This window comes from Aedes albopictus, chromosome 2 (assembly GCF_035046485.1).
Source record: "Aedes albopictus strain Foshan chromosome 2, AalbF5, whole genome shotgun sequence".
In the NCBI taxonomy this organism is placed as follows: domain Eukaryota; kingdom Metazoa; phylum Arthropoda; class Insecta; order Diptera; family Culicidae; genus Aedes; species Aedes albopictus.
The window spans coordinates 75,737,146-75,756,398 of NC_085137.1; the positions used below are offsets into that span (position 1 = coordinate 75,737,146).

At 43.4% G+C, this 19,253-nt stretch overlaps 1 protein-coding gene across 1 annotated transcript in view; it reads right to left on the minus strand.

The window, feature by feature from the left end:
- The window catches only part of LOC109430166 (SWI/SNF-related matrix-associated actin-dependent regulator of chromatin subfamily A-like protein 1), a 37,648-nt gene extending 18,709 nt beyond the window's left edge, over positions 1-18,939 (minus strand). The window contains exons 1-3 of the mRNA XM_062849954.1: positions 18,237-18,939; positions 16,874-17,900; positions 16,658-16,808 (exon numbers count right to left, since the gene is read on the minus strand). Of these exons, the coding sequence (XP_062705938.1) occupies positions 16,658-16,808; positions 16,874-17,900; positions 18,237-18,792 (1,734 nt within the window). The 5' untranslated portion in view covers positions 18,793-18,939. The remainder of the gene's footprint in view (positions 1-16,657; positions 16,809-16,873; positions 17,901-18,236) is intronic.
- Positions 18,940-19,253: the final 314 nt, after the last annotated feature.

Consider the following 19,253-nt stretch of genomic DNA (forward strand, 5'->3'; position numbering starts at 1 on the left):
TCGACACCACAGATTAAATACTCCATCTTAGACGAGTTTACATAACATCAAAGTAAATTAAATAAACTTAAGGCTAAAATAACCCAATTGTTTTTTTCCAAACACTCTTAAGCGCCTAACAGTATGCAATGCGCGTACATCCATTCGTAATTGCCAGTGTTCATTTCGCCCCTAATCGACTACAACATTAAAATTTCTATGTTGAGTAAATTCTAATCACAAATAAAATACTTTATCCATTTCTAAATCTACGTATACATGAAGATAAGGTGGCAATTCACTTGTTTTTATGGTGGACACACTCAAACACTCGTAATACCTTATTTGCTGCTGCGTTGAAATTATAAGAATTTCACCATATGGAAAACATATTTCAATTCCAATGATATTTAGGTTATTTTGGAGGCATATGAATGGTACTTTTAGAAAAATAGAACGATGACTTGTTCCTTTATACTTAGGGGCTGTCCATAAACCACGTGGTCATGAGGGGGGGGGGGGGGTTCGGCCAATGACCATTTTGTATGGACGAAAAAAAAATTTTGTATGGACTAATGACCACGCGGGGGGGGGTGGAGAAGTCCCAAAAAAATGACCACGTGGTTTATGGACAGCCCCTTATGCATTAAAAGTTTAGCATAAAAGTCAACGTTTTCGACAAAAATAGGGGTGTCCATTTCGCCCCGGGTGCCCATTATGCCCCGATCTCCCCTATTTATTTGTGCCCTTCCTCAAAATGATGAATTCCGAATAAAATTTCCAAGGGGGACCCCTAATGATTTAAGAGAAAATCGAAATTTGTGTCAGCCTTATTCAGAAAAGCAACATTATAAAAGCAACATTATTACATCTGTACGATTAAAACGGGATTACGGACGGTAATTCCTTTGATTTATTCGAGCAACAAAAAACGCGTCTGGTCGTTTGCGAACTACACTCAAATCTGTTTTTATTTATTTTTGGAAAATGACATTTAGCAATTTAGAACTTATTTTGAAAAGGGCGAACATCCTCCCCCGGCGCTGGCCCTACTGTCCATCCTCCAAGTTGGCTAACTGCTGTTCCGTTGGTAGCGGACAAATCTTGGCAATGCTTCGCTTGATGACTCCTCCAGTGGTCCGAACTTCCGCAACTCTCACCAGACCATCGCTTCCAGGAATGAGACCGACGATGCGTCCCATAGCCCATTTCAGAGGCGGCAAATTATCCTCCTTGATAATGACCAACTGACCTACGGCCAAATTCGGTGTCAGACGTCGATTCTTCATCCGTTGCTGCAACGTGTTGAGATATTCTTTGGAGAACCGTTTCCAAAAAACCTGTTGACGTTGTTTAATGTCCTGATACATCGATAGACGGTTCGTTGGAATATTGCTGTAATCGGGTTCTGCTGGAGCGATCATGCTTTCACCTATAATAAAGTGTGCAGGAGTAAGAGGTAGCAAATCGTTCGGGTCATTGGAAATGGGCGTGAGTGGCCTGGAATTAAGGCAAGCTTCAATTTTACACAGCAGAGTGCTATAGCCTTCATAGGTATACGCCGTATCTCCCATGGATCTCTGAATATACAGCTTAACCTGTTTGACACATGCTTCCCAAATGCCCCCAAAACTTGGGGCACGTGGGGGAATAAAGTGCCATTGCACTCTATATTCATTCAAACGACGTTTGATGGAGTCCACGTCGTCAGCCAGGTTGTTGTGCAGCTGCTCCATCTCATTTTTGGCCCCAACGAAATTAGTGCCATTGTCACAATATATGTTTTGGCAATTCCCACGACGACTCAGAAATCGATCCAAGGCCATCAAGAACCCGTCTGTAGACAAACTGGTCACAATTTCTAGATGCACCGCCTTTACACTCATGCAGACAAACACGCAAATCCATGCCTTCGTTATGTTGTGCTTGCGTTGAAGAGGGTTCTTCAATTTTATTGGACCGCAAAAATCGACTCCCGTGTTGAGAAAGGCTCGAGCCGGCGTTACCCGAACGGATGGCATGCTTCCCATAAGCTGCTGAATTCCTCGTGGATTGGCCTTGAAGCACGGCAAGCAGCTACGTACAACATTATGCACTACACGTTGTCCACAAACTGGCCAATATTTCCGACGAACTGCATACAGCAAAGCCTTTTCGGGTAGATGACCTTTCATGTGCTCGTTCATGACAATCATCCTTGTAAGTTGGTGGTGTTGTGGTAGGATGATTGGGTGTTTTTGGAACTGACTCAAGGAAGCGTTGTTCAACCTACCTCCAACTACAATCAATCCATCACTTAACGTAGGGTTTAGCGATGACAAACGGCTTCCAGCAGGTACACATTTTCCAGATCTCAGTAGCCTTAATTCCGTTCCAAAGGCTTCAGTTTGACACAATTTAACGAGAGTTGCAAGAGCACTATCCATTTCTGCAACCGACAGTGACGACTGTTTGGATACCAACCGCTTTCTAGCTGCGTTCACGAAGCGAAGACACCAACCAACCACGGACACTAAACGGGGCAGGCTGGAAAATCTTCCGAACAATTCCGAAGGCTCATCAACAGCTGTGAGTGTACACACCTTTTCGTTGGATGATACGATGCTGGCTGTTATCTGGTACTGTCTCGGCCATTGGTCCAATGGCTCTGCCAGCCAGGGTGGACCATTCCACCATAACTGGTTTGACTGCAACTGATGTGGTTGACAACCTCTGGATAGCACGTCAGCTGGATTTTCTGTTCCACTTATGTGTTTCCACGATGCTACTGATGTAGTGTTTTGAATCTTGCTTACACGATTGGAAACAAAAACGTTCCAACGATTATCATCACTACAAATGCGAGCTAGATTGATAGCCGAATCAGTCCACAATGAAACAGAGTCAAACACTATCTCCAAGGCTTGCACGACCTTCACAGTCATTTCGGCTAGTAGAGCTGCCCCACACAATTCAAGTTCAACGGACGTTCTTTTTTTCAAATTCGTTCCCTTCTTTCCTGTAGGTGCGATTCTCGAACGAGCATGGAGTATTTGTACACGGATTCCTCCATGCATGTCTTCACTTCTTACGTATAGTACCGCGCCATATGCGATACCGGATGCATCACAAAATCCGTGCAATTGGATGTTGCATGGAGAATCCAGTATGATGTGACGAGGAATCTGCAGCGCATTGACTGAAGAGAGCTCCGACACGAATGCAACCCAAGGTGCTGCTAAATCCGACGATACAGTTTCGTCCCACTCATAACCATCGGTCCAAACACGTTGCAGAAAACGCTTAGCAGACGTTAATATAGGAGATATGAATCCTAGAGGATCATACACGGTTGCAATACACTGAAGCATGTGGCGTTTTGTTATCGATTCGTTGATAAACTTGTCGATGCATATGTTGTACAGAATCGAATCACTTTCAGGGTCCCAGTATATACCAAGGGTCTTCACAGCGCGCCGCTCATTTGGTGGTTCCCTGTCTGCTTCGTCAATTCCGCTTAATACTTCATTCGAGTTGGATGACCACTTATGCAACTCAAACTTGGCTGCATCCAAGGTCTTTACTATTTCATCCCTTTTGCGAATCAACAATTCCTCCGAGTTAGCTCCAGTTACCACATCGTCTACGTAGGTGTCATGAATAATGATTTCTCTGGCCAGCGGAAACTCTACCTCTTGACCGTCAGCTAATTCCCTCAAACACCTGGTGGCCAGAAACGACGCAGACGCAGTTCCATAGGTGACGGTTTGTAATCTGTAGTACTTCAGTTCATCCATGGGAGATTCTCGCCACAAAACGATTTGCAGATTGGCAGAGTTATGGTCGACGAGGATTTGCCGATACATTTTTTTAATGTCGGCAACAAAAACGTATCGATGCATTGTGAATCTAATCAAAATCGATTGGATATCGTTTTGAACGTTGGGGCCGATCAGAAGGATATCATTCAAAGACTTGCCGGTAGTAGTTTTGGCCGAGGCGTTGAAGACAACACAAAAATTAACTTTTTTTTGGTCACGCCGGTTACGCCGCCGCTGCCTCAAATTACCCTATACGCCGCCGCCGGTGAAATGAGCTTCGGCGCACACGTCTAGTGCCTATGCTATCTCCAAGAAATATAACGGTCAAATACCAATTGAAGACAACAACCGTTACTGCGATAACACCCGTGTTGGTAGCCACCTACAGCTCTGGCGCCATCCCCAATGATAGACACTAGTTTTGAACATGTCATGGGCTTCCAATGATACGAGATACGAAAACAGCTTAACTATTAAAACAGAGCCAATCCGTTCATTTGTCCTAATTGGTCATACCTAGATAAGCCAAGTCATTTTCTCCCCCGTACCCTAGAAATGTCAGCCTAGTTATACACAAGTTACATCCTTCAGCTTAGAAACAATCAGTTTTTGTCCAAAATGTCACGTCGAACGCATTGACGTCAGTAAAGTGTTAAAGTATGGTCCACTGCACGAACTTGGGCCGGCCCGTCCGCTCCCAAGAATAATTTGGCGTTTGAGCGGTGTCGTGACCGCACAAAAGTCAAACCATGTGTGGAAGCAGGCAGGCCAGTATAAATTCGTGAAGTAATCCATTGTTCACACGTTAGCTTCGAATCTATCAGCACTATCAAGTGCTGCAACTTTCCTTCCTACTATTCGGTTGATTTCACTAGATTTAGAGAATATTACTGGATATCATTGTAATTTTTAAAAGAAGCAAATCTGTTTTGATAAAATTACTAATTTAAATATATTTAATTATTGAATTGTAATTGCTCAGTCCACACCCAGGCCGACAACTGTCAGCCCATCTGCTTGTAGGCAGATGTGGACCTACTAAGCCTCCCCCGTTGACATGTCCTACACCGAATTAGCACACCGGGATCTTCCACAGGCAGGCGCTGGCGTTACCAGTCCCAACAAGTGTCAGACACATTAAATAGATGGGGTAGAGGATATAAGAAGATGTGGGAATAGGATGGGAAGAGGCAGAAATGAAGAGATAGTAGAGAGGTTTCGATTTTGTTGCTGAAACGAGAAAAAGAAATAATGATAAAGAACATTAGCGATATGTTCATAGATTATGATTTGGTCGATAATTTCTCATCTATTTTGTTTCCATATCGTTGCATCGATGACCATTTTCATCGCCTTTTCCGTTTTTTTAGGGCCATCTCGCGTTTTTTTCGTCATGTCCTCTTTGCCGGTTGGCGACGTTCGGGATGCAAGTAGAAAAGCATGCGTTTAATATGATTAGTAGGGTATGTGTTCCATCAGTAATCTCATGCTCCCATTTTCATCCTATTCGAAAACAAGCGATTACGGCACCGATCGACTCCGTTCTTTTTGTTTTCATGGGTGCTCACTTCTAACAAAAAATACAAAAATAAGAAACAAAACAAACAGCGCTTCAATCCTTTGTTTTTCGTGGGATGAAAATGGGAGCCACATGCTTAATAAGGGAACCAATACCCTACGACAGTAATTGTGATTGCTCAGTACTTCCAGCCCATTTGTCCGCAGTACATATCAGGCATCCCGTTTTAACAAGTCCTACACAGAATTAGAAACCCGGATCTTCCACAGACATTGCTAACTAGTGTCAGTTAAGTTCAATTGAGGATAGGAAGCGGCAAAATGAGAAGACAGTAGCTGTGTTCATATGATGTTTGTCTGACATTGAAAAACTATGTTCTGTAAGTGTTTGACTTTCCACCACAAATTTGATACCGGAAAAATATCTGATCAGATGTATAGTTTCGCAATACTATGTCCACATTGAAATGTTTTTGTAAATACAACTTTTATCACGAAGGAATAATGCTGTTTACTGTTATAAAATAATTCAGTTAAAGGGCAGCTATTGTATTGTAATCCAGAATAAACCTACAGAAAATGTCTCAATAAAAAGTTAACTCTAGTTCAACTAACTACACAAACTAAAAAAGTGTTATTATATTAAAAAAAACCCAGATTAATCCACCTAGTGGTGATAGTGCCTTTCTCGTCGAATATGTACTCAAGAGCCATAAACCAAAGTGTTCCTGAATTCTGAGAATACTCTAGAACGGAACAATTTTTATTTTCTTCTTTTGTCGCAGTGCTCGTTGACTTATTAATGGGGGAGTAGAGTTGATAAATAATTAATGTATTTGATAAAAAAATACACAAACAATGAGCAAATCCGCTTAACTCATCGGATTTGGTAATGAATTTTTTAGAGGACTCTAATTTCACTTTAAAATTTAAAAATTCATTGGTTAAGGGGGATTAGGGGCATAATGGACACCCTAAGCAAATGAGTACGTTAGGCCTGTATAACAGAGGAAACCTTAACATATTATCAGTTGGCTTACGGCTTTAGTTGGTTTCCTGCGTATTTCAATCATTTATAGCAGGTAGAATGTATTTATTGTGAAGAAATAATGAATGGTAAATCGTGTGTTTTTAGGGCTGGCAGAGAAGGTACGGGGCAAAATGGACACCCATCGGGGCATAATGGACACCCCTGCATATTTTATGCAATTTCTTTGATTACATCGATCAGTTAATTAATTTGCCCACGGAGATCGACACCACAGATTAAATACTCCATCTTAGACGAGTTTACATAACATCAAAGTAAATTAAATAAACTTAAGGCTAAAATAACCCAATTGTTTTTTTCCAAACACTCTTAAGCGCCTAACAGTATGCAATGCGCGTACATCCATTCGTAATTGCCAGTGTTCATTTCGCCCCTAATCGACTACAACATTAAAATTTCTATGTTGAGTAAATTCTAATCACAAATAAAATACTTTATCCATTTCTAAATCTACGTATACATGAAGATAAGGTGGCAATTCACTTGTTTTTATGGTGGACACACTCAAACACTCGTAATACCTTATTTGCTGCTGCGTTGAAATTATAAGAATTTCACCATATGGAAAACATATTTCAATTCCAATGATATTTAGGTTATTTTGGAGGCATATGAATGGTACTTTTAGAAAAATAGAACGATGACTTGTTCCTTTATACTTAGGGGCTGTCCATAAACCACGTGGTCATGAGGGGGGGGGGGGGTTCGGCCAATGACCATTTTGTATGGACGAAAAAAAAATTTTGTATGGACTAATGACCACGCGGGGGGGGTGGAGAAGTCCCAAAAAAATGACCACGTGGTTTATGGACAGCCCCTTATGCATTAAAAGTTTAGCATAAAAGTCAACGTTTTCGACAAAAATAGGGGTGTCCATTTCGCCCCGGGTGCCCATTATGCCCCGATCTCCCCTATTTATTTGTGCCCTTCCTCAAAATGATGAATTCCGAATAAAATTTCCAAGGGGGACCCCTAATGATTTAAGAGAAAATCGAAATTTGTGTCAGCCTTATTCAGAAAAGCAACATTATAAAAGCAACATTATTACATCTGTACGATTAAAACGGGATTACGGACGGTAATTCCTTTGATTTATTCGAGCAACAAAAAACGCGTCTGGTCGTTTGCGAACTACACTCAAATCTGTTTTTATTTATTTTTGGAAAATGACATTTAGCAATTTAGAACTTATTTTGAAAAGGGCGAACATCCTCCCCCGGCGCTGGCCCTACTGTCCATCCTCCAAGTTGGCTAACTGCTGTTCCGTTGGTAGCGGACAAATCTTGGCAATGCTTCGCTTGATGACTCCTCCAGTGGTCCGAACTTCCGCAACTCTCACCAGACCATCGCTTCCAGGAATGAGACCGACGATGCGTCCCATAGCCCATTTCAGAGGCGGCAAATTATCCTCCTTGATAATGACCAACTGACCTACGGCCAAATTCGGTGTCAGACGTCGATTCTTCATCCGTTGCTGCAACGTGTTGAGATATTCTTTGGAGAACCGTTTCCAAAAAACCTGTTGACGTTGTTTAATGTCCTGATACATCGATAGACGGTTCGTTGGAATATTGCTGTAATCGGGTTCTGCTGGAGCGATCATGCTTTCACCTATAATAAAGTGTGCAGGAGTAAGAGGTAGCAAATCGTTCGGGTCATTGGAAATGGGCGTGAGTGGCCTGGAATTAAGGCAAGCTTCAATTTTACACAGCAGAGTGCTATAGCCTTCATAGGTATACGCCGTATCTCCCATGGATCTCTGAATATACAGCTTAACCTGTTTGACACATGCTTCCCAAATGCCCCCAAAACTTGGGGCACGTGGGGGAATAAAGTGCCATTGCACTCTATATTCATTCAAACGACGTTTGATGGAGTCCACGTCGTCAGCCAGGTTGTTGTGCAGCTGCTCCATCTCATTTTTGGCCCCAACGAAATTAGTGCCATTGTCACAATATATGTTTTGGCAATTCCCACGACGACTCAGAAATCGATCCAAGGCCATCAAGAACCCGTCTGTAGACAAACTGGTCACAATTTCTAGATGCACCGCCTTTACACTCATGCAGACAAACACGCAAATCCATGCCTTCGTTATGTTGTGCTTGCGTTGAAGAGGGTTCTTCAATTTTATTGGACCGCAAAAATCGACTCCCGTGTTGAGAAAGGCTCGAGCCGGCGTTACCCGAACGGATGGCATGCTTCCCATAAGCTGCTGAATTCCTCGTGGATTGGCCTTGAAGCACGGCAAGCAGCTACGTACAACATTATGCACTACACGTTGTCCACAAACTGGCCAATATTTCCGACGAACTGCATACAGCAAAGCCTTTTCGGGTAGATGACCTTTCATGTGCTCGTTCATGACAATCATCCTTGTAAGTTGGTGGTGTTGTGGTAGGATGATTGGGTGTTTTTGGAACTGACTCAAGGAAGCGTTGTTCAACCTACCTCCAACTACAATCAATCCATCACTTAACGTAGGGTTTAGCGATGACAAACGGCTTCCAGCAGGTACACATTTTCCAGATCTCAGTAGCCTTAATTCCGTTCCAAAGGCTTCAGTTTGACACAATTTAACGAGAGTTGCAAGAGCACTATCCATTTCTGCAACCGACAGTGACGACTGTTTGGATACCAACCGCTTTCTAGCTGCGTTCACGAAGCGAAGACACCAACCAACCACGGACACTAAACGGGGCAGGCTGGAAAATCTTCCGAACAATTCCGAAGGCTCATCAACAGCTGTGAGTGTACACACCTTTTCGTTGGATGATACGATGCTGGCTGTTATCTGGTACTGTCTCGGCCATTGGTCCAATGGCTCTGCCAGCCAGGGTGGACCATTCCACCATAACTGGTTTGACTGCAACTGATGTGGTTGACAACCTCTGGATAGCACGTCAGCTGGATTTTCTGTTCCACTTATGTGTTTCCACGATGCTACTGATGTAGTGTTTTGAATCTTGCTTACACGATTGGAAACAAAAACGTTCCAACGATTATCATCACTACAAATGCGAGCTAGATTGATAGCCGAATCAGTCCACAATGAAACAGAGTCAAACACTATCTCCAAGGCTTGCACGACCTTCACAGTCATTTCGGCTAGTAGAGCTGCCCCACACAATTCAAGTTCAACGGACGTTCTTTTTTTCAAATTCGTTCCCTTCTTTCCTGTAGGTGCGATTCTCGAACGAGCATGGAGTATTTGTACACGGATTCCTCCATGCATGTCTTCACTTCTTACGTATAGTACCGCGCCATATGCGATACCGGATGCATCACAAAATCCGTGCAATTGGATGTTGCATGGAGAATCCAGTATGATGTGACGAGGAATCTGCAGCGCATTGACTGAAGAGAGCTCCGACACGAATGCAACCCAAGGTGCTGCTAAATCCGACGATACAGTTTCGTCCCACTCATAACCATCGGTCCAAACACGTTGCAGAAAACGCTTAGCAGACGTTAATATAGGAGATATGAATCCTAGAGGATCATACACGGTTGCAATACACTGAAGCATGTGGCGTTTTGTTATCGATTCGTTGATAAACTTGTCGATGCATATGTTGTACAGAATCGAATCACTTTCAGGGTCCCAGTATATACCAAGGGTCTTCACAGCGCGCCGCTCATTTGGTGGTTCCCTGTCTGCTTCGTCAATTCCGCTTAATACTTCATTCGAGTTGGATGACCACTTATGCAACTCAAACTTGGCTGCATCCAAGGTCTTTACTATTTCATCCCTTTTGCGAATCAACAATTCCTCCGAGTTAGCTCCAGTTACCACATCGTCTACGTAGGTGTCATGAATAATGATTTCTCTGGCCAGCGGAAACTCTACCTCTTGACCGTCAGCTAATTCCCTCAAACACCTGGTGGCCAGAAACGACGCAGACGCAGTTCCATAGGTGACGGTTTGTAATCTGTAGTACTTCAGTTCATCCATGGGAGATTCTCGCCACAAAACGATTTGCAGATTGGCAGAGTTATGGTCGACGAGGATTTGCCGATACATTTTTTTAATGTCGGCAACAAAAACGTATCGATGCATTGTGAATCTAATCAAAATCGATTGGATATCGTTTTGAACGTTGGGGCCGATCAGAAGGATATCATTCAAAGACTTGCCGGTAGTAGTTTTGGCCGAGGCGTTGAAGACAACACGCAATTTAGTTGAAGAACTCGACATTTTCAACACGGCATGATGTGGGATAAAATAGGATGTAGCTGGAAGGCAGTTTTCGGGAATTTCTTGCATGTGTCCCAAAGTTTGATACTCACGCATAAAATCAATGTACATCGAACGCAGCAATTGATCCCGGCTTAGTCTAGCCTCCAGCTTCAAAAACATACTCATGGCGTAGCATTTTGAATCTCCCAAAACATTCGGATTTTCTTTAAACGGAAGCTGCACCATAAAACGCCCATCACTGGCACGAACGGTATTTTTCACGAAATGTGATTCGCACTCCAACTCTTCTTCATTCTTTGATGCAGCACTGTCATGTTCTTCGAGGCTCCATAACATTTCCACGTTAGCGTCCTCATAGATTTCCCGCTGTGTTTGTAGATGGCAGAGTGGACCGCTACGTTGTGGCGGTGAGTTGTTCATTTTTCCTGACACGACGAAGCCAAACTGAGTGTTTTGCAGCGCAGGTAGGTTACGACGAACGATTGGCTCCCCAACAAGAATTTCATGGAATACTTCGGCTCCAAGCAGGACGTCAATTCTGGCCGGCTTATAGAAGCTTGGATCCGCTACTGCTATTCCCGTTGGTAAGTCCAAGTCGGAAGGATTGTATTTTCTCGCTGGTATGATTCCGGTTATTTCGTCGATGACCACAAACTCCAGTTGCACGGTGAAATCGGTGAACCTAGACTTGACTGTACCTTGGACACTCATCGTAGTCTTACAACTTGTGCCTCCGATACCGCGAATGGCCAATCGCTTGCCGTTTGACTGCAGTCGAAGTGTGCGGACCAGATTACTGCTAATAAAACTGGTTTGGGATCCGGAATCAAGCATAGCACGGCACGGAATATAATCTCCTTGGCGATCAGCAATCAAAACTACCGCTGTTGCTAGGAGGATTTGAGTTGGTGGAACCGATGGCGATCCACAAGAGTTCAAAGCAACGGTATCATCTTGATGTTCAATGTGTAGCATGGTGTTATGTTTAGCACCACATTTTTGGCAGCAACGAGCTTGACAAACATTAGCCATGTGGTTTGATCTCATACAGTTGAAGCACAAGCCGAGGATTCGCAACGTATCGATACGTTCTGATGGATGCTTTTCCGTGAACTTCGGGCACATGAATAATGGATGCGGCGTTGAGCATTCTAGCAGGCAAGGTGCCTGTGTGCTGGGATGAGCTAACATTGGCCGTGGTGTTGCTCGGATGGCTGGCTTCATTCCCGTGCTGATGCTGAGCTGACTCAGTCGGTTGACCTCACGAGCTTCTAGTGTTTGACAGCGCCTCTCCAAAAAACTGTTAAAGTTATTTAGTGACGGCAGTTCTGTCGGATTTGTGTCATTTTCCCACTCTTTGTACGTGAAAGGGTCCAATTTTTGGGATATCAGAATGACGATAATTTTGTCCCAAGCCTGCGTAGGAATGCCAAGTTGGTTGATGACAGCCACATGTTTGTTCAGGTCCGTATGAAGCTTACGTAGATCCTTGCCGGATTCCTTCGAGAGAATCGGTAGGTTGAATAGACCTCTGACGTATTTCTCCATTAGAACTCTCTTATTTTGATACCGATTCCGCAGTAAGTCCCACGCAATGTTGTAGTTGCCGGATGTAGTCTCCAGCGTATTGACTATCTCCAATGCCGGTCCTCTCAGTGACGATTTCAAATAATGGAACTTTTGGATTTCCGAAAGCCCACGGTTGTCATGTATCATAGCCGTGAACGAGTCACTGAATGGGAGCCACTGCATCACATCTCCGTCGAATACTGGCAACTGGATAGGTGGAAGTTTGAACACATTTTGATCAGCTACCGCCGACGGGGCATCAGGCAACGATTGACTATCCTCAGTCCTGCGAAGAAAATCGACAATTCTTGCTTTCGTTGTAAACAGCATACTTTCAAACTGCTCAGCTTTCTCCTCGACATCTTGCAATTCTTCTTCTGTTTCGGCTTGGGCGATGATGGAATCCTGAACGGCATTGAATTTGCTGTAGATGCTCTGCAGGGTTTCCAATCTAATCTCCAGCTCCGACGTGGAAGTTGTTTCTGGGTTGAAGCGGTCCACGTAGGTATATATTCGTTGCATGCTGGACAGGATCAATCCTCGACTTTTCATATGCCGCATAGGATAAACAGAGCTAGCACCGAACACAGCTTTTGGAGTATTGATCTCATCCCTCGGCGGATGTTTTTCCCAAGTACGAGGCGGCGGTGGTGGCGGGGTTTGGGCGACGGTGAATTGATGTTTTGGCGGCGGCGCCTGGCTTCGCGACGGCGAATGTGGTGTACGTCCGGCGGCAGACATACTCGAAACGTTAGACCATAACCTCAACTCGGTGTTGAAATTACGCACGGGAAACGATGAAAATAACCACGAATTACGAAAAACGACGGTAGGAAAGACGGCTTTCCATTCCAAGCACTGTCCAATCCGGCCGATAGGACCAAAATGTACGATTAAAACGGGATTACGGACGGTAATTCCTTTGATTTATTCGAGCAACAAAAAACGCGTCTGGTCGTTTGCGAACTACACTCAAATCTGTTTTTATTTATTTTTGGAAAATGACATTTAGCAATTTAGAACTTATTTTGAAAAGGGCGAACAACATCAAAGCCATAATCGAATGTGGAAACTTATTGATGGCTCATATTCCGAAGTTACGAATTATGTTAAACGTATAAGCAGAGCTGAAAAATATCAAACCTCTCAGTTGACTGCTTGACAAACTTCACTAGCACTGGATCCCGATCATTATCAAGATGTTTCGGCAATTTTTTTTCTGCACACTTTAGCCTTTATTTTATTATCATTGATTATACGATTTATGTAAAATTTGACGAAAAAAGTTCAAGCTAGTGAAATTTCTTATAATAAAACCCATTTAAATTTCAACCGTGTTACAGAGCGCGAGGGCTTAACCATTTGCATCAAAATTGTGCGTAGTAATTTCAACCACAAAAGGGGATTGATGCTATAAAATTTAATTTTTTCCATACAACGTTGATTCATCCTACTGTATAATTACGTCTCAGGAATCTAAAATGGTGTGATTTGACAAAACCGCTTTAATTTTTATTTAGGTTTTTTTTTTTACGTATATTTATCGCTTGCATTGATTTTGTTCACCTTCGTAATTTCAGCGATGCATCCAATCCTGATTCTACAACACTGCTGGTAATCTTGGGTGTGGTCAAAGACTATTTTCTTGCTGCCCGTTTATCTGGTTATCCAACATTTTTGATGATTTGATGTTTCATGTGCATGGGTTTGCATGGCACTTTTTTAACTGGCCACTTCCGGCGGGACACCTGGAACCGGTTCCGGAACACAACCGGTTCAAATACGGTATGAAACTATTTTCCTGCTAACCATTATTCTGGTTATAGAAAAAGCCACTCTTTGATGTGTCGCATGCATGGGTTTGGTTCACTGTTTTAATTGGCCACTTCCGGCGGGATACCTGGAACCGGTTTCGGAACACAACCGGTTCAGATACAGTATGAAACTATTTTCCTGCTTACCGTTCATCTGGTTATCGAAAAATCTTTGATGCGTCGCATGCATGGGTTTGGTTCAATTTTTTTTATTGGCCACTTCCGGCAGGACACCCGGAACCGGTTCCGGAACACTACCGGTTCAAATATGGTCTGAAACTACTTTCCTGCTCACCATTCAACTGGTTATCGAAAAAGCCGCTCTTTGATGTGTCGCATGCATGGGTTATGTTCACTTTTACATTTGGCCACATCCGGCAGGACACCCGGAACCGGTTCCGGAACACTACCGGTTCAGAAAAAGTCTGAGATTATTTTCCTACTTCCCGTTCATCAGATAATCGAAAATGCCGTGGTTTGATGGGTCGCATGCATGGGTTTGTTGCGTTTTCATATCTGGCCCCTTCCTGGGGTACCGATCCGGAACACCTAAATGGCCATAACTCCGGAACGGCTGGACCGATCCGAACCATTTTCAATAGGAAACAATGGGACCAGATTCCGCGTCGAATGAACTGTCGGTCGTTAAAATCGGTTGATGTTTACTATCTAAAAATGAGGTGACCTTTTTTGTACACATACACACATACACACATACATACACACACACACACACACATACATACACACAGACATCATCTCAACTCGTCGAGCTGAGTCGATTGGTATATAACACTTGACCCCTCCGGGGGCTCTATCAAATTTTCGTTTTTGGAGTGAACATATAGCCTTTCGGTACACTTGGTGTACGAGAAAGGCAAAAAGAAAAGACACTACACCGTCTTCAACCAGAGGTTGCACAGACTGAACAATCACTAACATTAGGCAACGGACAACACGGAACACCCAGTGGACCAGTGAAGGATTTTTCGTTTGACGAAAAGTTTCCTCCGACTGAAGCGGGAATCGAACCCTCACTCCGTGGCACTCACAATACGCCTAAACGACTGACGCCGCTAACCGCACGGCCACGAAGCCCATTTTACCAATGATTTCACCCTAATCTTGACCCTAACATAGTTATGCGCTTAGTGTAAGTGGACGCCGCTTATGATTTTGGTTGGATAATGACCAAAAATAGCGTTGTTTCGACAATAGTCACATACTATGCCCTACGACATTGACGATTCTATTGTCTATGGCTCACCTATTTCGTGCCACCCAGCAGGGACTTGGTCTGGTACCCAATTCAGTATATCCGCTTTACGTAATGTACCGCACCTCTTTTGATTTGTGATATATTACACGGAACATTACTCTCTTCATTCGGATAGCGGCTATGTAACCCATTGGATTAAGAGCCTCCATCAAACATGAAGCGATTAATCGGAGACTGAAGACTCTATACCAAATTTGGCTCAGAGACAAGTAATCAGTGAGGTCAGTTTTTCTCGTTTGTCAGAGACGATTGATACGTATTAAGACAAACTTTCCACTGCATCTGCCAGCAATAATCGGTGATCGATCAACATTCCAAGTACCCCAATTTACACAAGAATGCCAAGGATCACCGCTCATGCTTTACAATACAGTTGGAAAAACTAGAACAACACCTGGCCACAATGATGCATAAAGCACTAAAGCGGACCGGAAGTGTTGGTGAGCCAGCCCCCACCAAATATATTTTTACCTACTAAATTTACTATAATTTGAGTAATATTCAATAATTAAAATATATTTAATTATTGAATATTACTCAAATTATAGTAAATTTAGTAGGTAATCAAAATCAACCAAAAAATGTGGGAAAGAAAGCCCAAACAGCATTTTCAAGTCTACTGGAAATAAAAAAGTTTCAAAACCTGTAAAAAGGTTTCAAAACCTGTCACAAAACCTATAATATTTCTACTAGGGTTTGTAACGATCTTCAAAACCTTCTCAAATCCAACCGACTTGGAACTATTGCTTGGGTATAGAATCTATTGAGCCCCGGCGGTCCCTCCGTGTTTATCGAGCATGTCTGATGAATATGCCAAAACATATGATCAGCCATACTCCATCTGCAGCAGCCGGTTCGTGATGAACCGTTGGAGGCGCATTAAAGTGTTAAAAAGGTGATATGATTCACTAAAGAATACTAGATTGCAATAACCTTCACTTTAATACCGTCAAACCCTGCGAACTTGGCCAGGGAAGTACGGACTCACAAAAAGTATTGCAACAATATTGCATCACCCTGACTCACCTCAATATTTCTAAAACTAGAACACCTACAAAAATGCCACTTCCAGAAAAGTTGTTGCTTTTGGGCTTCTGAATAACTTTGCTGAAGACAGCATCTTTGTAAATCCTCAGGTTTTGAAGATATACAGGTGAGTCAGGGTGATGCAATATTGTTGCAATACTTTTTATGAGTCCGTACTTATGACGGGTAGTGTATGTATTATGCAATAAAAAAAAGTTCGATCACCCTCAAAGTTTGAAGCTCCTTAAAGAAGTGAACAAATCCTTTCTTCATAGTTTCAACAAATCTTTCAAGACCATTCGATTATTCAAAACCAAATTTCACCCAAAAATATTAGAACTGTTGTGCTAACCACTGGTAACCAGTGTTTATACACAGTGTCAGAAAAGCAACTATTATAGCGATTCGACCAATACTCACCGATCTAAGATCCGAGCGCGTTGTTCCATCTATCCGAATATGATCCACCTTGTGCTTGCTCAGGTACTTCGAAATCGCATCCAGCATTTTGATGTGATGCGCAAAAATAATAAACTTTTGCTTCTCTTTCAGTACTTGCTTCAGGTAGCCGCTGAAAGTAAAGAAATGATTGTTAAACTCCGTTTGTATTCATTCAACTCCCAAAGCCCAGCTTACCACACAGCCGGTGCCTTTGCCTCAGCTGTCGCACTATAGTACTGAATCAGGATTTCCTCCCGTTCGCGACCTTTACTCATCGAATAGTCCGCCGCGTAGCTGCTCAGATTCTCCTCTGCTTCCACGTTCTTGCTCAGCAACGATCCATCCAGTATCACAGTTTCTCGATTTTTCTCCGCCAGCTCACTCATCACGTCCAGCTTCGTGCGCCGGATCATGAACCTAGCCGCCAGCAACAGGTTCAACTCCTCCAGGTTGGACTGACCGTTGGCATCCCAACCGAATTTCGACTGCTTCCCGGCGCAGTATCTGGTGCTGTACTCTTTGAAGTTGAAAAAGTTCCTATCCAACATCTGCAGCTGACTATATAACTCAACCGGCCGTGATAGGGCAGGTGTTCCGGACAGCAGGATCACACGTTTGGCTTTCTTGGCCAACTCATGCGCCACTGCGGTACATTTGGCTTTGAAATTCTTTAGTGTATGCGATTCATCCATGATGATAAATCCGAATCCTCGATCCAGTAGCTTATCCGCACACCTCTCCATCAAACTATAACTCGAAATTAAAATCCTTGCCCGCTCAATCGGGTCTTGGCTTCCTTGGAGCGTCACTATACTCTGCACCGGTACATACCGAAATAACTGGCGAATCTTTGCAGCCCAGGCGTCCCTCGTGGACGCGGTCGTGCATATCAACAGAGGCCAATTTTCCTTGTAAAAATCGGCCACGGCAAGCGCTTGGTAAGTCTTTCCCAGGCCCATTTCGTCCGCTATCAGCGCTCGGCCGCCCTTATCTATGGCAAAGCAGACGCCATCCTTCTGAAAGTCTAACAACGTACTAACCAGCGATGGCTCGATGCCGTTGAGACAGGCGCGGGATATCTTCGGGCGAGGACCTCCATCGAACAACCGAAGGATGAATTTAGGAATGGGGCCTATGGAAACGTGCGGATTGAGGGCTGTGACTCGCTCTTGGACCATGGCGTAATCTTTGAATGCGAAGGTCCACAGTTTAGTGATGGGATCTGAAATGATGTATCCAAATGAGTCTCAACACAAACATTTTATTACATTGAGGTGAGATTGTGTAATTGCATACTGATTTTTGAAATTTGTATGGGATGTGAGGGGCTCAAATTCGTCAAAAAACCATGTAACCAATAATGTGGTAGTATAGCCTAGATTAATATACTGAAAGACAATGTCAAAGTCCGCAGAGATATCATAAGCTTGTAAAAAAGTTATAGCTTTGGTAATTGTAGTTAAAAATTGAGGTTTCATTGGATGGAGGGCCAGAGCACATATACCTACTGTAAGAGTAAGCCTCACCAACTTCACCCTACAACTCCTCAAACACTCACCGTACTGCTTGGACGGAATGCTCTTGAACACCTCGATCAGCTTTTCGTTGAACCCGGACGGTTGAACGATGAATCTCGATTCCGATACCATCGCACAGGAACACGCAACCGTCCGACCGAAAACGGGTGCTATCTTGCCCGGTGTCCCACCGGTGGCCATCGCGGGCGGGGCATTTTTAACGTACGGTTGCATTTGAGGACGAGCATTGTTGAAAACGGATTTCATTTTACCGCCACCGGCTGCATTAGTCGTCCCGTTCGGTACGCTTTGCTTGAAGTTGGTGGAATTGTTTCCGGCGTTTCCATAAAAGGAACTCGAAGTGTGCAGCCCACTGGGCCAGGGCTGTTTATGTGATTGCATCACATGCTGTTGTACATGAACAGCAGGCACACAAGGTTTAGAAATTGTTGTGGTGGCTGCTGGTAACGATCCAGCACTCGAGATCCCAGGACCTGGGTTACTGTTATTATTATTGTTCAGAGCACTCTTCCGAGCCTTTAGCCTTTCAATGGCGATCCTCCGCTTTTCAGCAATTTCTTCGGCACTGCACGACATATTTAATCAAATGAACTATTCTTTTATTTACTAAACACGAAAATCTAGAAAATCTGTTTCATTTTTACAAGATTTTTCACGAAAAACTAAACAGGAGCGCGGTTACAGAAGGATTACGCCGTTTTTGTTTACGTTGATTACGCGCGTTCTGACTACGTCTGCGAAAGAGAACATCATCAGTGACGACAGCTGATGATCAGCACTGATGATGAGATTCGTGAGCACGTTTGCTGCATGGGATAAGCCTTTTCACATCCTGCATGCAAGCATGAGGGGTTCCCAATTTTTATTTTCTATTAGCATCAGGCATTAGCCTGTGTACATATTAAATATGTAATGCTGGCAAAATGCTTTTGTTTAGCAGACTAGCAGTGGTCATTTGCCTCGGATCGTCTCGACGTCTTCGGTGCACTTCCTCCATTCACAGGGAATAAGTGCACCTTAGATCTCAACTCGATCCG